Consider the following 26,921-nt stretch of genomic DNA (forward strand, 5'->3'; position numbering starts at 1 on the left):
TATTTAAAAAAAATACTTTTTCAGATATCCCATTAGACTGCCCATGTTTCTACTGTAGCTGTTGCAATACACACGACGGGAGTAGGTTTCTAATAGGAACTTCCTCTCCCTTTTTCAATGGTGGCAGAGTGGATAGGAATTTCAGAAAAGATGTGGAGCTCAAATTGTGTTTGAAAAGCAGTATACAACCTCAGCTGTAGATTCAACAGGATGCTGTACAGTTTATTGTCACAGGGTAAAGTCAGTCATCCTGTAACCTGAATGTTTGCTGTTCGATTCTCGCTCAAGTCATGTGTCGTCGTGACTTTCACACACATTGCCTCCAGTGTCACTATTACTGGTGTATGGAATGTGCGAATTTTTGGTGGTGGTCAGGGGGGCCGTAGGCGCACACTGGCAGCCACGCTTCCCTCAGTCTGCCCCAGGGCAACTGTGGCTATATACATAGTTTACCACCAGCAGAGTGTGAATATGTGACTACGTGAATTATGTATCCACGGGTGAAGTGTCTTTGAGTGTCCAGAAAAGCGCTATGTCAATCTGATGCAGACAAATTCTAAGAGAGTTGCTAAGCATAATCAGTACACCATGGTCTAAAACTTACATGTCAAAATAACCTTGACATTAATTGAAGTTAACATAGTAGAACATGTAATGTAATTGTTTTAATTACCATACCTTGAAACGGTTGATCAAATCATATCTGGTGAGCAGTTCATAAAAGATGATTTTCAAGGCGTGGTCTCCACTGGCATCATTCAGTGCAAACACATCAAATGACCATATGTCCACATGCTAAAACACATATAAAATACCTTTATAAATAAATACTACATATATACAAACAATATTTGCAGTACATTACATTTTGAGGTTTATTGTATTATAACATTGGATGTACTGTACATGGCTGCATAATCAATGACTCAATCAGCAATCATTTTTAAATGTTAAGTGGTATAATAGCAATTAATCACTTTCTGGTTATTAGTTGTTATTGCTAGCTTTGACTACTACATTGACATTGACATGATATCATGGAGTATGAGAATGTTTCTAAGCCATCCTCTTCTGATGAGAACGATACCTTCATTACTGACACCCTATTATCTCTCGACCACCAGCACTAACATTACTTTACTTCACTACTAATTTACTTAATTGTGTAAATTATGGTTAGCCATTCATGGTCTGTCTCTCTATTGTCAAGTGACATCAGATTAACACCGGTCAGTGATGTTGGGGTCCTTTTTTTCTGAATTTGCAACTTGGATCTCCAAGTTCAATGCGGCGTTCCCGTGAAGTCAGAAAAGTCAGACTTCCCACCTTCCTCTTCTCCTCAACGGCAGCAGTAGAACACCATTTTGACTTTTGAAGTTTTTTAGTAACCTTTTGACTTTTTTGACCATTTTTGACGCTTAGTACTTTCAAAAAAGTTAAGTGTCCTCTAATAGTAAAATTAGCTTTAGGAGTTAGTGTTGTAATTGTTGAGAAGTAAAGCCACCTTTGTATAATTGGGTGGAAAACATTTCAAAAGCATAACATTCAAACGTACTGTGTGTGTGTGTATGTATGTACACACACACACACACACACACACAGACACACACAGACACACACACACACACAAAGAGAGAGCAATGATGATGACACGACTTGGTAAGGCTGCCCACAATAATGAGTTCTATCAAAAAAAAAAGGGGGGGGGGGGTGAAAGGAATGTCCATCTCTGTTAAGAGCAATACAATTAAAATGGTGCCAGCAAAGTAAAATCACTGAAATCAATGAAGCAGAAGTATACCTTGAGCACAGTTATCACATCTGGGGGATAAATGAAGCCAGCCATGTTAAAGGTTCTTCTGTATATCCTGTCAAAGAAATACACAATATACATAAGACCAAGAAGTGGGGGGGGGGGGGGGGGAGCTCATGGTCAGCTAAGTTTTCTGTACACTTTGATATTGATTGCATCCATCCATCCATCCATTTTCTACCACTTACTCAGGGTTGAGTTGCAGGAGCAGCATTTTTAGCAGGGACACCCAGAATTCACTCTCACCAGTCACTTCAACCGACTCTTCCAGAAGTGCTTCCAAGGCAACAGTCACTCCAGCGTGTCCTGGGACAGGCCTGGTCCTCCTGCCGATGGGATGTGTCCGTAACACCTCACCAAGGAAACACTAGGAGGCATCCTAACCAGATACTTGAGCCATCTCATCTGGCTCCTCTCAATGTGGAGAAGCAGCAGCAAGTCTCCCGAATGATCTTCTCATGGCAGCCCGGACACCATGTGGAGGAAACTCATTTCAGCCGCTTGAGGATCCTGCAGAGGGTGTAGCTGGTCCACTGTTCCACAGCCAAGATGAAAACCACACTGCTCCTCCTGATTCCAAGATTCGACTTCTCGATGAAACTCCTCTCCATCGCCCCTGAATAGACTTCATCACAGAGGTTGAGTGTGATCCCCCTGTAGTTGGAGCACACCTGTCTGCCAATCCAGAAGCACTGTCCTCGATGTCCAAGCTGTGTTGCAGAGGCATGTAAACCAGGACAGCCCCACAATATCCAGATCTATTAGGTACTTCAGACAGAGCTCATCTACCCTTTCCACCAAAGAGCTTTTTTTTTTTTCTGGAGAGCTCAGTATTGTTCATTCGGTAATTTTACCGATTTGACATGTCATCATCATTGCTCTCCTTTTTTTTTTTTCTTTTTGTATGTGTGTGATCATGTGTATGTGCGTGTGTGCGTGCGTGCGAGGGAGTGTGTATTCATTAGTTCACCTAAAACCTATTGAAAAAAAAATCCCATACCGTTCACCTAAACCGAACACTTCCAGCCAGAGTCGTGAGGCTGTCAGGAAACCCGAGGAAGGACCAAAGAAAAGAAAGGAAAGGGAAATCCAGCACCGACCAGACACCACCCACCAGGCCACCAACCAGAGTCCTTCACCACTGCAAATTGGAGCTGTCTCTCCCGGGTTTTCATCAGTATGTAAAATGTGGAACAAGGGGAGACAGAGTCTTGGACAAATGCTTTGGGAACGTGAAAAACGCATATGTGAGTAGAGCCCCCCCCCCCCCCCCACCCTCCAACTCAGACCACAACACAATTCACCTCATCCCAACCTACAAAACAGCTCTCAAACACAGCAAACCACAGAGAAAGACTGTTAAAATCTGGTCTCATGACAGCATTGAGACCCTTAAAGGATGTTTCCTATGCACGGAGTGGAATACCTTTCATGGGCTGGATGTGGATACTGCTGCTGTGACTGTAACTGACTATATTCAATTCTGTGTGGACAACATCATACCAACAAAGGAAATAACTGTTTACCCCAACAACAAACCGTATATTACTAAAGAGGTTAAAGACTGTATTAACCGCAAAAAAAAGGGCATTTAAGAACCAGGACAGAGCACAGCTCAAACTGGTTCAAAAAGAACTCAAGCACATGCTTAAAAAAGCAAAAAGGAAGCACAAAGAGACTATAGAACTGAGAACTGAGAACTATAGAACTATAGACTGAATGTGGGGAGGTCCTGAGGTCCATTTCAGTGAATGAGCAGGACTCAAGGCTGGTCATTCATCCCCATGATGTCCAATCTGCTTTTAGGTCTGTCTGCACAAAAAAGGCCTCAGGACCAGATGGGATATCTGCCCTTCTGCTAAAATCCTGTGCAGAGGAGCTCACAGCGGCATGGCAGCCCATCTTCCAGAGATCTGTGGACTCACACTCCATTCCCAGTCTCTGGAAAAAATCAGTAATCACCCCTGTTCCTAAAAAACAATGTCCTGTGGTCAATAATGACTTCAGGCCTGTGGCTCTAACTTCCATTGTCATGAAGTGTTTCGAGAGGCTGATGGTGACTCGGCTCAGGGGGGAGGTGGATGCACACTTAGACTCCCTTCAGTTTGCCTACAAGCGGGGTCGCGGCACTGACGATGCTATCAACAGCATCACACATCTGGTCAGCAAACACCGAGACGGCCCGAAAGCTTATGCACGTGTGTTGTTCGTTGACTTTAGCTCAGCGTTCAACACAATGCAGCCGCACCTGCTTTTGGGTAAACTGAAGGAGATGAATGTGAACCCGTACATCTCGAGGTGGTATCACTCCTTCCTGACACAGAGCACACAGCAAGTCAGGGTCAACAGCTCCCTCTCGGAACCCAGATTGATTAGCACAGGTGCCCCACAGGGCTGCGTCAGCTCCCCGGTCCTCTTCACGTTGTACACAAATGATTGTGTGACATCACACCCAGAGAACTTTATCATTAAGTTATCTGATGACACAGCTATCGTCAGCTTGCTGCAGGCCGGCGGTAGCCCACTGGACTATTTCTCAGAAATAGAGAAATTTGTCCAGTGGTGTGACCAGAATCATCTTGTGCTCAATGTGGGGAAGACAGAGGAGGTGATATTTGATCCAAAAACTGTTGGTGACCACAGGCCAGTCGTCATTAAAAGCAACCACATCAGCCAGGTGGTTCATACAGGTATCTGGGGGTCCACATCGACAACACACTCAGCTGAAGGGTACATGTTGGAAGTCTCTGCTCCAAACTCCAACAGCGTCTTTACTTCCTACGCAGACTTAGGGTCTATGGAGTGGAGCAGAGGATCATGCTGTTGTTCTACCGGGCTGCATTGGAAAGTATCATCAGATACGGCATTGCGGCCTGGTACGGCAACCTGACTGTGCAGTCAAGATCACAGATTGCCGGTCTGGTGCGGACTGCCATGAAGATCATGGGGGTCAGGAATCATCCTTCTCTGCAGATGCTTTATGAGCGGTCCGTCACCGGACTGGCACAGAAAATTGTTAATGACCCGACTCACATTCTGCATCATGAGTTCCAGCTACTGCCTTCCGGCAGGAGATTCAGGGCCCCCAGAACCAGGCTGAACCGCTACAAAACCTCATTCCTGCCGACATCCATCAAACTGCTTAACAACCGACATTAACTCAGTGCAATAAGATATATATATATGGTGCAATGTTGTGTACATACCCATGTGTGTGTATATACTGTATATATAGAAGTGTGTATATGTGTGTGTGTATATGGGTGTGTGCAATGTACTTCTCTACACATGTATACTCCTGTGAAGACTTCTGGGAAGTCTTCTACTTATTGCTGCACTTCTTATTTATTTAATTTTAATTTCATCTCTTTCTATTCTGTTGTTTTCTCTTACTGTAAACTGCAGCTGGACGGAGTCCAAGAAAAAGTTCCCCACGGGGAAAATAAAAGTATATCGTATCGTATATTGTATCGTATCGTATCTTATCGTATCGTACCGTACCAACCCCAGAGACATCTAAATTTCAACAAATCAGACACCAGCCTCCACCGATTCAATGACCCGAGGAAGATTGTGTCTGAGTTTCGATAGATGCTGGTGTGGTGGATCTGGCATGCATGAAAATCTCCACCAAAGAGGGGAGCCGTCGACCCCCACCAGGACAGAGCAAGCGCAACACCTCAGGGCCCCCCAGGCCGCGGCAGCGCCAAAGGACGACCCCCGCAGGGGCCACCGGCTGGAGAGCAAACCCAGGAGCAGGAGCGCCCCCCACCCCAACGCGGCCCGCGCCCCCAACCCAACGCAGCAGGACGGAGCACTGCAGGCCCGCCAGGAACCCCACCGGCCCACAGCCCCCGCTCCCCCCACGACCCCCCCCCCCATCCACCCCAACCCAGCTCCAGCCGCCCCCAGCCAGGCCCCCACACCCCCAGACACCCTCCCAACCCCAGCACCCCCCCACCCAGCCACCACCACGCCCCAACCAAGCCGCCCCTCCCCCCGACCCCACCCCCACCAACCGGCAGCCCCCCAGCCCCCGACCCCTAGATCCCGGGGACCCCTCGCACCCAGGCACCGGCGCCGAAGAGGGGCCGGGCAGCGGAACACGTGGAGGGACGGAACACCGGGGGCATGGGAGGATGGGCGGCACCCCCGAACCCCAGGCCCAGCGGGGAAAGGCCCCGGTTGTCACTCCAGCGTTCTTAGTGAGAGTTAACCCTGTTACTGAGTTCGCCAGTCGGCGAGCTGGCGAACTCTACCCCTAAACCTTGAATGTGACCCCACCCAGTGTATATACAAGTGTGTGTGTGTGTGGTGCATTAAAATTGGGAGCAGGTGAACCGGAGCAGAGGGAAATGATATCCACATGCTCCGATCCACCCGCCTCCCAAGCATGTCAGTGAGTGTATGTGGTGCATTAAAAATAAATAGGGGGGGACGAAAGAGCTTTCTAACCACTTCAATGACTTCCACTCAAGAGCCCACCTCAAAGAGCTCAGACTCTCCATCCTCAAAGGATGGAATATCATTGGAATTGAGGAAGTCTACAAAGTACTCTCTCCACCTACTCATAACATCCCAAGTCGAGGTCAGCAGCAACCCATCTCCATTATACAAAGGGAATAAAAATGGATGCATCCCAATTTTTGTGGCAGTACAACACGATTCTGCACTGTTAGGGGTCATCTTGTGCCTTTTGGGGGTTCCGGTGGATACAACTGCCGCACCTCCAGCGTATCTGACAATTTGGTTACAAAAGTAAAAGTTGACTAAATTCTGGACTGCCTAAAAGTCGGTCTATCTTGCAGCGCAGGTGATCTAATGCGATTTTGGTACATTTGACGGAGGCACAGGCAGACATCGATGCGTCACTGACGAGGGGTGAAAATGTCATGGTATTTCAGTCATAAATTTGACAACAGCTTTGGGAAATCCCTCTGAATCATTGTAAAAATTAATTCACTGAATGGATTATCATCATCATCCTAAATATATTTTTAATACAGCACCCCTTTCACAGTACAATGAGTGGTGGGGGTCGTGAGGAACACGGGGAATGGGTGGTCCCTACCATCTTCCGGGTGCAAGTTGTTTTAAGTTTATGCAAGTTTATCTGCCAATGTCATGCACGGACACCACCCTGTCAACACACCAATATGTCATGTTCCAAAAAGCCAAAAATAGCAATACATTACAGCCATTCCCACACCATGTTAATACTTGGGCGGGTATTTTATAAGGCATACTTAAATTTGTCTTATGTGTGCACCGAGTTCCGAAGACATTTTCCTTACAGCCAAGCTTCTGGGCAAATGTTGCTGCGCCAACGCACATTTCTGATTGGTGGTCTGGTTCACGCTCGTTCTTGGTTGGCTGCTGGCCTGTGGACGGGGTGGCAGAAGAAAGTTGTCACTGTACGTATGTATTCGAATGTTGAGATGGAACGAGAAAGTGAATACAAAGATATGAAATGAAACGCCAGATTGCAGTGTGACCTCCTGTCTCCTGTAGTTCATTTCGTTTACCCCGTGTGGACCCTACCCGTTTGGCAATGTGTAGCGACCGGGCGCTATATATATATATACAGTATATATATATATATATGTATATACGTCTTTTTACATATATATATATTGTTTTGCTTTTATTCTGCTCTAGTAATGCATGATAATAATCTTTCTTACTTGTTCTTATAATATTCAATAGTTTATTTTTGTAGGTCCTGTACTTTATTTCAGCTTCCATAGTTCTCAATTTAATACATTTTATGTATAAAATGTTTTTCTTTTTACATGCATTCTCTATCCCCTTCGTCATTTATGCCTTATTTAGACCTTTATATTTTCTTGTGACTTATATTAATAGACAATGTTTATTGTATGGAGAAATAAGGGTCGACTAAAATACACTGTATGCGATATTGGGATCATCATTTGAATAGACCTCAGACCAATTATATTTTTCTAAATCCAACTTAAAGGCAGCCATGGAGCGTTGTCTTCTTAGTCTTGTTTCTGATGTGTAAGTTATTGTTGGTTTTACTTTTTAAAAAAAATCAAAATAGTCTTGGAAGATTGCAAAGACCAGAAGATGATCACTTATATCATTAATAAGAAGTCTACTTTCTATTTTATGGTCAATTTTATTTATAAATATGTTATCTATTAGTGTAACTGTATCAATTGTTATTCTGCTAGGTTTCATAATTACATTGAATTGATTATTACTATACATTTTATTTATAAAATCTGTTGTTTTCTGATGCCTATTTGAATTTAACAAAACAATGTTAAAATCACGCATTTAAAAAATATATACAGACGCTCCCCTACTTAAGAACATTCGAGTTACGAACAACGGTACATACGAACATGTCTGCGCACATGCGCGCATTTCAAAAAATGTTCGGAAAGAGATGCTGTAAGTTAGATTTTTTATTGCGCACCTTTTTCCGAGTACTGTAGTGCTTCTTTCCGCCGCTAATACCGACGCTTGGCGCTGTGAGAGCTCACCCAGCATTGGAGGCTCAGCAACGTGTCGAGGAGGAGGAAGAAGAATAAACGCCTGTCGCTCATAGATAAAGCCATCGCACTCTTCGAGCAGCAAGACCCAAATATTGAACGTTGCACAAAGGTTGCAAATCAATTGAATGATGCCATACAGTGCTACCGCATTATTTATGATGAAAAAAGAAGAAAACTGTGCAATCGTAGTTAGATCGCTTCTTTCGGCCAGTTTCTAGTAAATCCTCCAAGGAAGATACTCATCAACCCTCATCTTCTTCTCCGCGACCCTCAACTTCTTCCTACATTGAAGTTACGGAGGAGGAAGTAACTTTTGAAGCCCATTCCAGCGACGACGAAGAACCTCTCATGATATAAAATCCTCCTCTTCCTCCTCCTCCATCAAATCCTTAAGCATCGAGTACATCTTCCAAAAGTAAGTTAAACTTCATTTTATTTATCTTATTACGTACATGTACATACTGTGTGTGTCTCTCGCTCTCTCTCTCTAACATACGTAGTACAGTACTGTACGTATTCTCTTTAAACATAAATTATAATACAAAATATAGCACTGAAGCAACTTACGAACAAATTCACCTTACGAACGATCGCTCGGAACGTAACTCGTTCGTAAGTTGGGGAGCGTCTGTATACTGTATATATTTTATCATTGGCGTATCTGAGAATGGCTGTTAGTTTTTCATTAAATATGTCAAGACATGATCCTGGTGTCCTATACATACAACTTATAATGACATGTGGTGTATTTTTAATATGTACCTCAATGGTTAAACATTCCATTATGCTGTCAATGGTGGTAGCCAAATGTTCAATTTTACTGCTTCTTAGAGCTTTGTCTACATATATTGCGACTCCCCCCCCTTCTATTTTCCCTATTTGTTCCAAACAATTCATATCCTTCCAGTCCCATGTCACAAATGTTTTCATTATCAAGCCATGTTTCTGATATGGCAATTATTTTGTATTTTGAATTTATTCAATTTCTTCAGGTATTCTTTGATTTTTGTAAAATTTCTATAGACTTCTACTATTGAAACGAATATTGCCCGTCACCCTCATTTTTAAACACCACCTTTTTAAACACTTCCCCCTGGGGAATGTATCTGCGTGCCTAAACCCTGTGTTTTCTCAAACCAACCAGAGACAGTTCAAAAAGGAAAAACTCTTTGTATTCCCCTCCAGCAGGGACTGGATTTTGTTTTTACTACCCACAGGAAACACATACCTCAGTGCCTATCAAGATCTGCAAGCCTGTTTAGCAAGCAGACTAGCGATAAGACTGCTTATCAGTCCCCAGACTTTTATGGTCTGGTCTATCCACAGGAATCAGCCATGTGTTTTGGAAACAACGCCCCTTGGGAGTTATACGGTACAACAGTGCCCTCCAGCGGTCACTATCAGTATTATTTTCAAGAATCTTGCCGCTCCTAATTAATCTGAAGTCTACATAATTCGGGACATAAACAGACTCAATGTACTTGACTGACATCAAGTGACTTCTGTTGTTTATCTTTGTACACAACCTGTATGTCTATCTCAAATGAATGATGTGTGTAACTTCTGCAGCCATCTAAGTTTAGCTAATTAGTAAGCTTCGCTGATTCAATCACTTTATGATCGCGGTAATGTTTGAAATGTGTTCAGAATGATAAATGAAGCATCTGGCTTGTCGATTCTGATCAAAAACGATCAAATGCCATCCCAAAAGCTTGGTCTCAGTCGACCAAGTCTGCTTCAAGCTCATGGAAGAGGCGGGACTACTACTCCAAGTTTAAAAGCCAGCACGCGATCTTCCTTCTCTTCTTCGCTCGTCTCCCTCTTCGCTCTTCTCCTCTTCTCTTCTCTTGACCATTACGAGAGACGAGAGACACGAGAGAACGACCACGTGGCTTCCTTCTTTGAGCTCCGTACTTGAGTCACGCTGCGCGCCCCAAAGCACGCATCAAGCAAGGACTCGCAACCACACTGCGCGTCCCAAAACGCGCGTCTGTTCCTGTCGAGAGCCGACCCACCTACCTTCCGCTCTCTGAATCATGCAGTGTCCCGCGGAACCTGTTCCATGACCGCTGTTAGACACCAAACCGCTGCGCGCCAGCGACCCATTTCTGCTCCAGCTGTACACCTGAGACGCCCCGCAGCACCCAAACCAACCGGGACTTTTGCCAACCAAGGACCTGCCGCGGCCTCCACGACGAGCGTGCACCTCTCCACCAACTAGCAACCTGCAGCAGCCTCTCAGTCGTGCGGCCATCACCATCAGCCAGAGACTGAACGGAGTTTTCTTCAACTGAGGATCGACGCTTGCCGAGTCCCTCTCTCTCCCGTACACCTGAACCAGTCCGTAAGTGCGCCTTCATTGCAATCTGACCATATACCACTGACGCAATGCTTTGATTCAATATATAAGGATTGGCAGGTCAAAACACTTCAATCTATCCTTTTTCATTTCCTTTTTATCTTAGTTTGTTAGGTTGCATGTTTTCTTTATCTTTGGTTCACATTTTTTATTCCGTTTCATTAATAGGTTAGGCTGTGACTGATAAATGTGTGTTTACTAAATAAATTTGTTGTCTAGAAATTCAATTTCTGCCAAATCATTTGTGTGAGTGGATTAGTAATTCTCTTATTAAAGCAAAGAACTCCATGATTAACTAAAGTAGCAACTTCAGATTATGAATACTTGATAATAGGATTTTTATCGTTTATTTTGCTCCTACAAACAAGCAAAGTCAACGTGGTGCCCCTAGAGGTTGCTGAGGAAATTACAACTCCCCTCAATACCGTCTAAATTTCTCCTTCGCCTTTACGGCAACCCAAATAATCGCTACAAAATGTACAATTGAAAGTGCATTTTCCATTTTTATATTTTTGTTGAATTGATCGTCCATATAATAAGTGCAAGTGAAACTGCAATAATCATTTTTGTTGAAGTGATTGTCTGGGTCCAAATTATTCTCAGGATCAAATGTTTTGTAGTTAGCGTATTCAAATGTTTTCAAGTCCATATTATTTGTGTTCATCATGTTCATCTTTCCTTGAGTTACTGTACTGTTGAGATGTACTCGTCGTGTATTTTTGTCATCATCTACAGTGAGTTTATTGTATTGACAGTAGGGGTGTACCAAAAAATCGATTCTCATAAAAATCGTGATTCTCATTTAGTACGATTCAGAATCGATTTTAAATGTCCCAAAATCGATTTTATTTAAATCATTTTATACTGTCTTGCCTTTGTCTGTGTGTGTCTTTATTTGGAGCGCTGTTCATGTTGTACCCGGTTTGGCCACTGAGGGGCAGTGTGGTTCCACATTGTATTAGACCACACTGTTAAGTTGTAGCCACATTAGAGAGTAGAAGGAAAAAGTCACGATCAAGTTATTCCAATAAAAGTTAGGTTTTTTTCAGCATGGAACCATTCTTTTGAGTGATAAAAGTGCAGCGAGTAGCGCACTAATTAGCATTAGCAAGTCAGACTGGAGTAGATCGTTACAATTCCTTGCACATCTATAGATTGAAGCAAAAATCATTGTCAATCAAATCATTGTAAATAAAAAATTGTTCTTAATCAAAAATCGATTCTGAATCTAATCGCAGGCCCAAAAATCGGAATCGAATGGAATTGTGAGACATATAAAGATTTCCACCCCTAATTAAAAGCCCTGGAGATTGTATATTTCTCATGCTTATTTTGGGATTATTTGCCTTTACTGAGTTTTGGTGTACTGGTGCGAGCATCAACTTGTCATGTCGTAAGTATGCAATTTCTCCCCTCTCTCTTGCAGCTCTCAGTTCAGGCATCAGTTCTTTTCTTTTTCTTTTAACAGCATCTGTATAGTCTTCATTTATGAAAGTTCCCTTAAAATTGTTAACTTTTTGTAGAATACGTGATTTACCTTAAATCTTTGCAGCTTCACTACCACTGGCCTTGGTCTTCCTTGTCTGTCCTCACTAAATTTTCCTGTGTGATGTGCCCTTTCTATATCAACTGTTTGCTGAATTTTTAGTTTTTCAGTTATCACTTTCATAACCTTTCCCTCTGTTTCAGTCCATGACTCTCCCGGTGGCTCTGGAATTGCATCAAAGATTAAAATGTTTCTCTTGGACTGTCCATCCAAATAATCGATTTGGTCAGAGACAACCAGCATACTATCACATAATTTGAAAACATCCGACTGTGTTGTGCTCCATCTGTTTATCCTTGTCCATTTTTAACTTGTCCACTTATTTTTGAGTGTATTGCAAGCTTATCTTTACCTCCTAGATCTCCCGTGAGAGTGCATCTAAACTGTTATTTGTTGAATCCACAATTACCGATACGAAACTTTTAAAATTGTCCTGTTGTTGTTGTAGTAATGCTACGAACATGTTTTTTTGCTGCTGTATTAGTTCCTTTACTTGAGTCATGGAGACAAACTCCTCGTCTGATTTCTGATCAATCTTTTGTGGCGGCATCTTGAAAGCCTACCTTTCACAACTGGGGCACCAGTTGATCTTAGCTGAGTCCCGTAATGACACCGGCGTGGAAACAGGCAGCAGCGACGGAGCCAGCAAGCAAGCCCGACAGGCATCGGCACCAAAGTCAGCAAACATGCCCGGCGAGCGGCGGTGGTGGAGCCAGCGAACAGGCCCGGCAGGCGGCGGTGATGAGGCCAGCAGGCAAGCCCGGCGAGCGACAGTGACGATTCAAGCAGGCAGGCCCGGCGAGCGTTGGCGATGAATCCATCAGACAGGCTGCGGGAGCGTCGGCGATAAATCCAGCAAGCAGGCCTGGTAGCAGCGATGGAGCCGGCAAGTAAGCCCAACAGTTGGCAGCAATGAGACCAGCCAGCAGGCCCGGCAAGTGTTGCCGATGAATCCAGCAAGCAGGCCCCGCGACCAGCAAGGACGAAGCCAACCAGCAGGCCTGGTAGCAGCGGTGGAGCCGGCAAGCAAGCCCAACAGGTGGCAGTGATTTAGGCCAACAAGCAGCTCAGCGAGCGGCGGTGGTGGAGGAGCCAGCGATAAGGCCAGGCGGGCGGCGGCGACGAGGCAAGCAGGCAAACCCAGCGAGCAGCGGCGACGAAACCAGCAGGCATGCCCCAGTGAGCAGCAGCAATGAAGCCAACTAGCAGGCCTGGTAGCAGCATTAGAGCCGGCAAGCAAGCCTAACAGGCGGCGGCATATGTGACGCGTGCTTTGTGGTGTGTGTGTGTGTGTGTCTCTCTCTCTCTTGTGTGTTCCGCCTGCGGCTGAACTTTGTTAAAAGCCTATATATATATACAAACCCAATTCCCAAAAAGTTATATATATATATATATACTGTATATATATAATAGTATTACTATACAAATTGTGAATAAAAACTGAATGCAATTATGTGGAAGTGCCAAATTTGTATATTTTATTCAGAATAAAACATAGAGAACAGGTCAAAAGTTTAAACTGAGAAAATGTATAATTTTAAGGGAAAACTATGGTTATTTTAAATTACATGGTGTCAACCAATCTCAAAAAAGTTGGGACAAGGCCATTTTCGCCACTGTGAGGCATCCCCTCTTCTTACAACACTCTGCAAACGTCTGGGGAATAGTTTCGGTTTCAAGCATTTCTCATTTTCGGTTTTTGGTTTCGGCCCAAAAAATTCATTTCCGTACATCCCTACTAAATATAAATACTTTACATTTGTGTTGACCCGCTTTTTTAGTATAACTTGTTGGCTTAACAGGTATTTACTTACCCGATCCTGACCGGCGAGGTGACAGAGGGCGCAACGCGGGTTGCATTGAGCAGAAAAATGGTCCTTTTCTCACTTTTAAAAACCGCAGAGGGTCTGTAACTCATTAGCTTGAGGTGCACACTGACTGCTTCGGTGTGTTAAGGTGTGCAGCGCACTGCTCACACATTTGTCACTGGTCCTTCTCGTTTGTGTTTGCCTGCTTCCAGTGGGGAGCACACGAGGACAGCCCCAAAGATGCACAATGCCGCTGATCGACCCGCCAAAAAGCGTGCCAACTCGCCGGAGAATGAGCGATGGTTCCCACCCCAGAAGATAAGCGATACCCGTGCGTCAGCTCGGCGGGCCAACCCGGAACATAAGCAGCACCCATGCAACAAGCCGACCTTCACCGTAGCACCACAGATCGGCGTGGGATGAGTGGCTGGCTGACCCGACCCGGAAGAGAACTAGATACCCTGCAACGGCGGGAATGCCGCAGGCATACGTTTTGCTTTCATGCATGCTTTTTCCGTGTGGCATACTGGGAATCAAAATTTAGCACTGATCATTTTAAAACACATTTTAAAATGTGAATGATTCTGGAAGACAAGTAATAATAGTCCCGGTTCCATTCGATTCCAGATTGTTGATGTCCAACCCTTTCGTTAGCTCCTTCGCACAGACAGTTGTTTTGATCACATGGGCGCTGCATGCTACATCCAGACGCTGCTGGATAAAAGAGCAGGAGTGGAGGATGGAATGGACTGCTTGTATATGAGCGCTAAGAGATCTTGGATGTAGTCCGATCAGAATCCGATACTGTTTTTTTGGCTCATATCAGACTGACGTCCACTACCAATATCGGATCGGGACACCCCTAGTTAAGAGCCCAGTTTTCATGTAGAGACATTGAAGTTGTTGGCCTTTCGATTTCATTGCTCAAAGCTCCGTGGTAACCAGGGAACGGTTGAGGAGTGTTATGATTGGTGTCCTGTCTGACTTGTAAGGTTTTGTTTGCGCCTGTACTCGTCATCCTGTTCCCTTGTGTCATCCAATCATCTCCCCCAGCCACTTGTGTCTTGTCCAGGTGTCTCTGGTTGTCTCGTCAGTTGGCTTGTATTTAGTTCCCTGGTTTTGTTCAGTCTTTGTTGGATCATTGTCGCTGTCACCACTGGTGTTTTGTTGTTCCTTTGATTTTTGGTCTTTTCAGATCTTTGTTGGTTTTGTTTTCCCAGTACCCTTGGTAGTGTTTTTGTGTAAATTGTGTTTAGTAGTACAGGCTTCCCTGCTGTGGTTCTCCTGCCTCCCTGCATTTGGGTCCTCCCATCCGCACTCGTGACAAGGAGAAGGAGACAATATGTGTTTTCAGTGGTAAGAGAGTTGAGGATGCTGGTAAGATCAGTGTTACTGGGCTGCAAGCGAGTCGGGCTCGGAGGGGTCATCAGGGATTATGATTTGGTCGATGTTGGAGCAGTGTTTCAGTATCAATGTGCTTTATATTCCGGAAGGAAATTGTGCGGGGATACTTAATGGCAGATAAGCAGTGGGTGATGTTGAACGTAAGAAGGAAATGGTCAGTGATATTGAGTTTATCAGTATAACAGTTGGAGGGTGTAAGACCAACAACAGATCATATCCAAAATATGGCCTTTGGAGTGAGTAGGAAACTCTGCAAATTGATCAAAACCAAAGCTGTCCAGGCATGATAGAAAGTCTCTGGCGAGGGCTAGATTATTATTTTCAATGTAATTATTGAAGTCTCAGAAAAGGAGTACATTGGGAGAGAGCGAGTGGATAGCTGGGTGAGTAGTCAGTCAGAAAGTCACTGTGTGATTTAGGCGAGCGGTAGACAGTGGCAACAATGGTGGGGGGTGGGGCAGAGCAGTGCAGTCAAATGAATTGAATGCAGGCACGGGGATTGGAAGTGCTTTCCACTTCTCGCGGTGGATTATCACGGCACCCTCCTGCGCGACCGTTGCAAAATTATTCAAATTTTGCACAATAACATCATTGGTGATCATTACTCCCTGGCCTATATTTCTTTACAATTAAGTAAGATTTTCTTTTTGGAAAAACTAATACACAAAAAAAAAATCTATATTTCAACTTAATATCTATTATTTGGACTATTAATTCATATAATTTTGATAACACAAACCTAGAAGAAAGAACTGCGCAGCATTCTGAAAAAAGATATGGGAAAACCCCTCCCCCTTCAAGCGAATTAAAGGAAGTCTGCCGCCGAGCAACATTTTGCCACCTCAACAAAGTACTTCAGGCTCCAGGTTCATTTGAGTTGGAAAATGAATAATTCTGTTTGACAGTGATGGAACACTGACCATTTGTTGTTATTTGGCCTTCATTAAAAATATATATGTTTTTAAAGGTCATTGTATTATTATGAGACTGCTGCGCAGCAAAGCAGTAGCAGAGCTACTGTTTGCAAAGCACCTCTCCTACCACCAATTCAGTGCTAAAGCACGTTTTTATTCAGATTAGATTGAACTCCGAGATGTCAGTGGGGCGACGCTACAACTTGTTGAAAAATTAATCATCGAATAACAGCTGCAATCAACGTGGTGGACCGTGACATCCTGAGTCGCGTTTAAGAGGATTTTCATATTGGCTTGATGTTGTCTGTGCTGCCAGTGGTAGCCACATTCGGCAATTGTAAAACGTAAAATAAAAACTTGTTTTTAAAGTTTTTTTTTTTTATTGTTTTTCATTTTAGAAATATTGCCTGATGCATTATTTTGGAATCACCCTCTTAAGTTAAAATTTCATTGTGAAATTTTTGGAAGCATAGTTAAATGGTGCCCAAACTAAGTGTTATTTTACAGGGATGCAGATTAGAGATGCAATTAAGCTCCACCTTCGTACTGGAACTTCTCAGTTTTAGAGACAAGTTGGTGCCAATTTCTTTTTCCTCGCTTGTCAGAGGAAAAACTGACAGCAAAAACTGGACTGTTAAAATTTTGATCAGTGGACTGACAGTTTTATTAATTTATAACATCTACATTATCATGTGACTGTATAGCTTAGTAGTTATAGGGTGTCTGACTTTGGTTCCATGGTACCCTGGTTCAAATCCCTGTCATCATGGCAATAATTTTTTAGGAGTCAGCTTTTAACTGGGCCCCGGCTGGGCAGCCCAAATGGGGACCATTCACCAGCCCATTCCATGACCATGCCGGTCTTAGCTAGTGCCCATATAAGGCCCACCTTGAGCCCAGCTGGGCTTACCCACATGGGGCCACCATGAAATCCCTGGCCACAATTGACTGTGACTCAGCTGGGCAGCCCAGATGGGACCTATTCAAGAGCCCATCTCAAACCCACACGGGCCTCACATGGGTGTGTTGGCAGGGATGTGATAAATATTGTGCATCCATTGAAGTCTGGTCACCCTAGAAGGGATCTGTGGTCTCGTCTCAAGGTTTCTTCTTTTTTCCCCAAATGTCTTTTTGACTGTTTCGTTTCCCGAGATTGAGGGTTTAGACCAGGAAATTTCACTGATCTCTGTCAACTGTTGGATTGTGATGTCCTTTCAAACTCTTGTGTTTAAGGACTATACAAATCAAATCGGTTTGGTTTGACACGTGGCTCGTGACCTGTGAGTTGATACATACCTACTAGATAAATCCAGTTCAAATAAATCTAACAAATCAAACCTCTCCACAAAGATGCCAGCCTGTACTGCATAGACGATGCTGCGAAAGCGAGGTTTGTCTTCGAATCGACGAACCACGTGGCACCTCTGCCGGGTAAATGTTGAAGCCAGCCAGTCACGAACCTCTGATGGCACTGTGTCCGAATGAATTTCACTCAACTCATCAGCTTGGTCCACCAGATGTCTGAAGAGATAGTGAGAGGACTAATTGCAACAGTGGTAATCTTGACAGTGTTTTAAAGCCTCTATCCCACTGAGCTGCGAATGTTGCCAAACGTTGCGAATGTTGCGTTTCGTCAATGTTTGACAGAGTTCAGAATAGGTCGCATTTGTTTCGCACTTGTATTTAGTCATACATACCATTGTCGCAAGGGCATTTTGAACATGTGCAAAATTCTCAAAAAGTTTTTTTTTCGAGGCCCCATTAAGAAATTCACACTGCGCCTGTACAGTCCTGCTCACCAATAGTGGCACCCATGAAGGTAAAGTACACAATGTGGAATATCTTCCCCCCCAAAAATTAATCAAGTAAAACATTTTATTTTTTATGGAGAACTTGTGTTTTATCTGAAAGACCAAATGATTAAAAAACGATTTAAAACAATAAACAATTTGGCGGAAATAATAAAAAACTTAAAATGTGCTCTGTCACTGGTATTGGCACCCTTTCATGTAAATCAGTATGGAAACACCATTGTGAGTCACCTTTGGTAAATCACAATTGACATGAAGTAACCAATGAATGATGACTTTGATGTTTTAAAAAGCGACCTTTTATCCCCTTTTCCTTTGTCACAATTGTGCAAACAAAGGAGCTGTCTGAGGACATCAGAAGTGCGATAATTCGCAAACACAAGACCTCCAAAGGGTATAGAGCAGGGGTGCTCAAGTTTGGTCCTCAAGAGCCCTATCCAGCCTGTTTTCCATGTTTCCCTCCTGCAGCACAGCTGAATCTAATGATCAGCTAATCAGCAAGCTTTGCAGAAGCCTGATAATGATCCTGATTATAAATTAGGTGTATTAATGGAGAGAAACATGGAAAACAGGCTGGATAGGGGCTCTCGAGGACCGAACTTGAGCCCCCCTGGTATAGAGCCTTCTCCAAAGACTTTGGTAGCCCCGTTTTAGCAGTGCGTAATGTTAGTAAGAAGCTTGACAAAAAAAATATATATATTTCAAGAATTAATTGGCTTAGGGGAGGAGCCTGGTTGTTTAAAAGGGGCCATCATCGGTGTGAGTTGGGATTTGATATGGAGATGACCACACTTTTTGTATGCAAAGAAAGAACTTTGTACTTGAATTAACTGGAAAATCACATTGGACCTTTCGGCTACGCCATACTTATTTGTGAGTACCAACTCGAACCCCGCAACAGTGCCCAAACTGTATCCATCCCTTTTTTTGTTTAATGGCCAGTGGCATAAACTAAAAAACATGACATGGCACATGCCATTTGTCTGCACTTTGTTTTCATTTATCGCTTGTTTGTTTTCAAGCAAACACATCATTGCACACGAAAATCATGAAAAATCATTTAACTTAAATATGAATTAATTTAATTTTAAAGTTATTTTTAACAAGTATTAAAACCTAAATACATTTGCGCAAGTGTAAATAAGTATTGACAAATTGTAGCCTGTAAATAAAAAGAACAATTTTGTTGCCAAGTCTAGATTAGTATTAGGAGCCAGGTACAGTATGAACTCAAAAAACTTTCTTGCCTATTCAAACAATGTGCCTGCAGTGTTGTGTCCATTGTAGCAGACGAGAATACATGCTCACTGAGTTTGGTAAATGGGTCCTGTGGTTTCTCATAGTCTTGAAGGATCGGGAAGGCAACAGGAGACTTTTTGTAAGCTACGTGCCGTTTAGCGTGTTTTGTGGTTCTGGCATGGTTAACGGCCGTCAGTAATATTTCAGAGCGAAAACAACTGGAATAAGGCTCCAGCCCCCCGGCGACTCGAGTTAGTATACGTGGCAGAGCTTGGGCTGATTATTTCTGCAACGCTACAATGCATACTGCACGCTAATGTTAGCTGGTGATTGCCATTTGGTTTGACCCACAATTTAATTGTAAGCTGCCTTAATGTTGCAGGTAGATGTTTTTTTAATGTTTAGAGTATAACTCACCCAACTATGAGGTCACTTGATTAAAGTGTGCTGTTGACTGAGGCTCGATTGAAGCTCGTCAAACACGGGGTAATTCCTCCAGGCACAGAGGCACCGGACCCGAAGAAGAACTGGCCGACAACGGAGATGAAATATACACACACTGCACCATGGCGGTAAGCTCGTCTGTGTGATTGGTGGCATGCCGTGCAATGTGAATTTGAGGATATATGTTATAGTTTGGGCTCATGGATTGGATCTGATTTTTTTTCTAATCAAAAACAGTCGATTCCTTTTGGCCTGGATCGGACTCTATACCGATCTAGTGGATCGGATTGGACCATCCCTAATTTCTACTTTCTTATTCATTTAACTGAGAAACCACTATACTGAATTACATTTCAAGCCACCCCATGTGTTACCAATAGGTTAGGTAAGGATTACATAAAGTCTCAAATAAGAAGAAATATACAGTATATAAAAAAATAAACTGCCTGTGGTCTGTTGGAGCCCACAAAACAGGAATAGGGTTTAAATGACACCATTCTCATGGTGTATAAACAAGTGACGACCGAGGTAAGTATGTAGTATTTTATTATTTACACATCATGGAATATTTGCCTTAATACCCCTGGGCATTATTTGTCCATTTTCTGGCTTTTTTTCTGTTTTTCATCAAAGAAAAAGCATTTGAAAAAAATACACTAGGCACCTGACATTTTACCAGGATTGTTTAAAAATGTAGAAGTTCAAATTGGCGCCATGCTGTAATTTATAATTATTACCAAACAGGAGGGAGAGATTCACACGAAGTTGTTGTAATAATGCCCGATTTTGGCTCATTGACTCCCATTATAAATCACAGTTTTTGATATGCTGTAAACCTGATGTGTTAAAATGCATTTTCCGTGATTACTGATGCAATCGCTTCTTTGACGAGTCATAAACATGAAAATAGAGGAATTTGTGTGTTTAGAGTGTTAACACAAAAATCCACTAGGTGGCGCCAAAGGCTAATAAATGAATACAAAATGCATGCATAAATAAATTATATTGTTATGACTTATGGACTTCTTTGAGCCTCTAACTATGTCATATGAAATATATAAATTATTATTTTATTTTATATATATATATATACAGCATAGTTAGTCTTGCTATTAGCATAATACTGCTATTGTTGTCCATAGGGGGCATTAAAAAAAAAATATATATTTATATAATGCCTGATTTTGGCAAAATTACAAGAGTTTTGTGCTATTCAGAAAAATGCCATTGAGAAAAACTGGGCATGCATAAAAAAATTCTATTGTTATGACTTATGGACTTATTCAAGCCTCTAAATATGTCATATGAAATATTCAAATTAGACCTTTATTTTACATATATATACAGCATAGTTAATTTTGCTGTTAGCATAATACTGCTATTATTGTCCATAGAGGGCATTAAAAAAACCATTTTTTTAAACTATATACCTGTATGTATAGATAGGTCTGATGCCAGTGAACATTTTGAGCGGTTGAAAGTGAAAAAAAATATTAATTAAATATTAATATAAGTTATCACACTTCAAAGGAAATGCCAGATTTTGGCAAAAATTACAAGAATTTAATCAAACTATAATAACGCCCAGGGGTTAATAAACATAATGTTGAATGGATAGCAGACCCGGCAATAGATAAACATATTGTTTACAGCATTTATGTTATGTATATACATTTTATCTTTGGTTCAAAGTTTTGACTTTTGCACAGTTGTACCATTGCACAGTTATACATTTTATAAATCTTCATGTGCTATTTGATTCATGTGGTTTGTTTTGTTTATTTTATTTTTGGGTCATTATGTTTGTTTAAAAAATGTTAGAAGTGTACTTTACTATTGTATTACTGTTTTTATTTTGTTTCAACAAGTCATTTGAATGACGCACAATTAATGTTGATTCTGTAAGATGCAAATGTGCAATTTTAAAATTAAACAACATGTATCCGACAAATGGTTGTCTGTCCTGCCCTCCATCAACACCCCATCTGCCGGGGCCCCAATCCCTTCATGCTTGGGGCCCCTGGGGACCCGCAGCTGTGTCATCGAAAATGCTCAGAAAGAGGCAAGACAGCGCAGAATTGTGTTGTTCCACCACAAAAATTGAGATGCACCTGTTTTTATGCCGAGCCCATGTGTGCCAGTCTACGAAAATAAAGCCTTTGGGGTCAGCAGTACAAAACAATTGTGACTGTGGTACAGAGGTGGAGAAATTGATCCAAGGTAGCCGGTTGAAATGGATTGACGAAAGTGTCTTGAACATGATCTATGGCTTAGCGACAGTGGTCCTGAAGAGACCAGAAGAAGTTGATTTATTTTGAGGAGATTGTAAAATTGACACAAGCTGTAACTAGAATAATATTTAGCAAAGTGCCTTTTTTGAAAGTGTTTTCTTCTGCAAAGTTACACAAGTAAAAATGAGAAGATTGTAGTCAGTTTTCTGATTTACTCTAAATGATACATTTATGTTTTTGATGAAAACAACTTGCCTTGTATCTTGAAAGTAGAAAGATTCAAGAACTGATGCAGCATTCTCCAGATTTTTCTTCAGATCCGCCATTGATGCCTCCCCTCTCTCAAGCTGCTTTACCAGATATCGTAACCTGTAATGTATTTTATCATTTTACTTCCATTCACATTGAGACAAATTGTGCATGTCTGTGTATAATTTGTTTTCGTTATATCTGTTTTTATTGTTTTACAAGTACAAAAAAATATCAATTGGAAGCTTTCTAGTGGGGCGACTGGTTAGCACGTCCGCCTCCCAGTGCAGAGGATGTGAAATCGAGTCCAGGCTTCGGCCTTCCTGGGTGGGGTTTGCATGTTCTTACCGTGCTTGCGTGTCTTTTTTTTCCGGGTACTCCGGTTTCCTCCCACATTTCCAAAGACATGCGTGGCAGGTTAATTGTACACTCCAAATTGTCCATAGGTGTGATTGTGAGTGTGAATGGTTGTTCGTCTCTGTGTGCCCTGCGATTGGCTGACAACCAGTTCAGGGTGTACCCCGCCTACTGCCCGAAGCCAGCTGGGATAGGCTCCAGCACCCCCGCGACCCTTGTGAGGAAAAGCGGTTAAGAAAATGGATGGATGTATGGATGGAAGCTTCTAGTGTAAAATATATAATTAGTGTGCAAAACACCTGTGATGAAGGCATTGAAACAATCAAAACTCGACTGCTGAGGTTGTTAGAGAATGTTTCATTTCTCATCAGAGCAGGCTTTATCAGTTCATGCAACAGGCTTATTAGGACAGCACTAGCCAGGGTATTGGTGGTAAATTCAACTATTATCCTTTCACGTTAGAGGTACAACACAAAACCACGACTGGTGTCGCTCTTAAGGGATGCAGAACGATGGCTGTTAAGATCAATTGCAGAAAATCCTTTGCCCAATAATAGCAGTTAAAACCCCTGGGCGTTCATTTTATTTTGATTAAATTCTTGTATTTTTTGCCAAAATCAGGCATTTCCTTTGAAGTGTGATAACTTAGTAATTTATGAATATTTTTTTCACTTTCAACCGCTCAAATGTTCACTAGCATCAGACCTATCTATACATATATAGTTAAAAAATATATATATTTCAATGCCCTCTATGGACAATAATAGCAATATTATGCTAACAGCAAAATTAACTATGCCGTATATATATATATGTAAAATAAAGGTCTAATTTGAATATTTCATATGAAATATTTAGAGGCTTGAATAAGTCCATAAGTCATAACAATAGAATTTTTTCTGCATGCCCAGTTTTCACACAATGGCAGTTTTCTGAATAGCACAAAACTCTTGTAATTTTGCCAAAATCAGGCATTTCCTTTGAGGTGAGATAACTTATTAATACTTATTAATATTTTTTTCACTTTCAACCGCTCAAAATGTTCAGTGGCATCAGACCTATCTATACATATATAGTTTTTATTTTATTTTATTTTTTTAATGCCCCCTATGGACAATAATAGCAGTATTATGCTAATAGCAAGACTAACTATGCTGTATATATATATATATATATATAAAATAAAAGACTAATTTGAATATTTCATATACAGTAACATAGTTAGAGGCTCAAACAAGTTCATAAGTCATAACAATATAATTTTTTTATGCATGCCCAGTTTTTACACAGTTTTACAGTTTTATTAGCATATAGCGCCACCTAGTGGATTTTGGTATAACACTCTCAATACACAAATCCCTCTATTTTCATGTTTATGACTCGTCAAAGAAGTGATTGCATCAGTAATCACGGAAAATGCATTATAACACATCAGGTTTACAGCATATCAAAAACTGTGATTTATAATGGGAGTCAATGAGCCAAAATCGGGCATTATTACAAGAATTTCGTGTGAATCTCTCCCTCTTGTTTGGTAATAATTGTAAATTACAGCATGGTGAGAATTTGAACTTCTACATTTTTTAACAATCCTGGTAAAATGTCAGGTCCCTAGTGTATTTTTTTCAAATGCTTTTTCTTTGATGAAACAGAAAAACATAAAAATGCCAGAAAATGGACAAATAACGCCCAGGGGTTGGGTGGAAACTCCCTCATTATTTTTTGGTTCAGTTGTAGGAGACTATTGACATCAGCTTGTTTATTATTTGTTAGAGGCTGAATCTTTGAGTCTCTTCGGAAAGGACTGCATTGTAAGTGTGAGATAGGTGGTGTGGTAAGCTTTCTCATCTGTTTAGAAATTATCGTTCAACCTTAAAATAGATGGCCTTTCTCACTCTTTCAAACAGTCAATCTTGTTTGTCCAGCTATTTCTCTTTGAGGTGCAGTGTAGTGTAGTAGGTATACTGTAGTTGAGTCCTGACCTAAGGACTTTGTGCATCTGAATTGTGCCATACGTCTATTCAGAGGAAAACTGAGCAACCACTGAGCATGCTCATGGTTTTAGAAAAGCTGTCTCTTTTCAAAAGACCTTCTCAGGAGGAGCCTTACAGCATCTCCCACATACGAGTTTATGTAGTTAATGACCCAGACCCTGAGTTAATGACCCAGATTTTAACGATAAGGCACAAACTCAGCATCATCTGGTTGTCAGGTGGCTCCAACACCTTTTGACTGAATGGAATATTATGAGGTAGTTTTCACACAAGGAATGCTGTTGATGGGCAAGATCGTCTCTGCAAGGTTATCTTAACAGCTGCTTATTTTGCATTGCAAAAGACATATATCATTGGTGGTTTTGAGGTATACCTGGAGCATCAATAGTTTTCCACCAACACCCTTGATAGTGACTACATTTACATGCAGGCAAGAACCCTTTTAAAACCCAAATATTGGCAATAATCTGGTTTTATAAGGCCATGTAAACACTTAACCTTGCTCTGTAAGCTAAATTCTTGCGGTATTTGTGAGTTCACAAACTCCCAAGAATATATCTTGTACGAAGCCCGCTGATTTTCACCAATCCGTACACTTTTTGTACGGACCAATCAAAAAGCAGTATTGTGTTTAGGGGCGGGATATGCAGCTGCGACAAAACCAGGAAGCGCTGATGCCGTGGGAAATAAACAAGCCTAACATGGACATATGGATGGTGCAATTAATTCTGTTCTTGCAGAATTACTCACCGTTTCCTTGTTGAATGTTGAATGAACAGCGAGAAGCGCTTTGTGCATTTTTAGCTGATAAAGATGTTTGTGCTTTTTTTTTTCTACAACGAGAACAAAGGCGACATTTTCATCAGTTGCCGTGTTTGGTCAAAACAAAAGTTAGGTAGATGTGTACAAGATGCTGCATCGTCCAATCATCTTGAAGTATTGTACAATGTCAAGCCTTTCCCGAGCAAGTCATCGTGGCGCAGTGCCAGATTGATATTGTGGAGAACTCCCTTGAGTGAATCACAATTATCAATCTGGCTATTGCCAGGGTAGTAAACACGCACAACTCGAATATGCTCTTAAAAACCCAAATAAGAGCCCTGGGCTACCAATTTCCTGCTCACATAAACGCATTCGATTGAACGGCACATTGTTTTACGCTGTGCGCATGCACTCTATTTTCTTCATCTTCCTTTCTTCTTTGCTTATTTGAATTCGCAAGGAATGGTCTTTGTAATAACGCCATCACACTCGCTAAAGGAGCCTCGCTTGAATACATTGATTTCTCTGCGACGTTTTCACGTTATTTTGCATTTCTATGGCAAAAACGCCACAGTTTGTGCCTATACACATATATATACAAGTATATAAATCCGTGCTTCTGGTGTGTAACCCACCGGAAATATTCAAGCCAGTGTAAAAAAACATGACGACGCAGCAAAGAACCACACTTCTGGAGCGAGGAGGAAACCCACCACTTTATTTAGCATGGTGAGTGTTCCGTTCCGTTCCGTCTTCAATTCCGCTTATTCGGGGTCGGGTCGCGGGGGCAGCAGCTTTAGCAGGGAAGCCCAGACTTCCCTCTCCCCAGCCACTTCACCCAGCTCCTCCGACGGGATCCCAAGGCGTTCCCAGGCCAGCCGAGAGACGTAGTCTCTCCAGCGTGTCCTGGGTCGTCCCCGGGGCCTCCCGCCGATAGGACATGCCCGGAACACCTACCCAGGGAGGCGTCCAGGAGGCATCCAAACCAGATGCCCGAGCCACCTCAACTGATTCCTCTCAATGTGGAGGAGTAGCGGCTCGACGCTGAGTCCCTCCCGGATGACCGAGCTTCTCACCCTATCTCTACGGGAGAGCCCGGCTACCCTGCGGCGGAAACTCATTTCGGCCGGTTGTATCCGGGATCTTGTTCTTTCGGTCACGACCCAGAGCTCGTGACCATAGGTGAGGGCAGGAACGTAGATCGACCGGTAAATCGAGAGCTTTGCCTTTCGGCTCTGCTCCTTCTTCACCACAACGGACCGATACAGCGTCCGCATCACTGCAGACGCTGCACCGATCCGCCTGTTGATCTCACTCGTGAACAAGACCCCAAGATACTTGAACTCCTCCACTTGGGGCAGGATCTCATCCCTGACCCGGAGAGGGCACTCCACCCTTTTCCGACTGAGGACCATGGTCTCGGATTTGGAGGTGCTGATCCCTATCCCAACCGCTTAACACTCGGC

General features: G+C 42.4%; 1 protein-coding gene across 2 annotated transcripts in view; it reads right to left on the minus strand.

Annotated features, from left to right (window-relative positions):
* The window catches only part of LOC144040099 (dual specificity calcium/calmodulin-dependent 3',5'-cyclic nucleotide phosphodiesterase 1C-like), a 141,405-nt gene that overhangs the window by 86,071 nt on the left and 28,413 nt on the right, over positions 1 to 26,921 (minus strand). Inside the window, exons 4-7 of one of the 2 annotated variants that reach the window (XM_077553919.1) lie at positions 22,349 to 22,462; positions 17,707 to 17,889; positions 1,802 to 1,868; positions 679 to 795 (exon numbers count right to left, since the gene is read on the minus strand). In XM_077553919.1, coding sequence (XP_077410045.1) covers positions 679 to 795; positions 1,802 to 1,868; positions 17,707 to 17,889; positions 22,349 to 22,462 — 481 coding nt within the window. Of the gene's footprint in view, positions 1 to 678; positions 796 to 1,801; positions 1,869 to 12,805; positions 13,655 to 17,706; positions 17,890 to 22,348; positions 22,463 to 26,921 lie in introns of those variants that run through there. The other variant, XM_077553920.1, reaches the window with a different exon arrangement.

The sequence above is a fragment of the Vanacampus margaritifer genome, chromosome 20 (assembly GCF_051991255.1).
Source record: "Vanacampus margaritifer isolate UIUO_Vmar chromosome 20, RoL_Vmar_1.0, whole genome shotgun sequence".
NCBI classification, from domain to species: Eukaryota; Metazoa; Chordata; class Actinopteri; order Syngnathiformes; family Syngnathidae; genus Vanacampus; species Vanacampus margaritifer.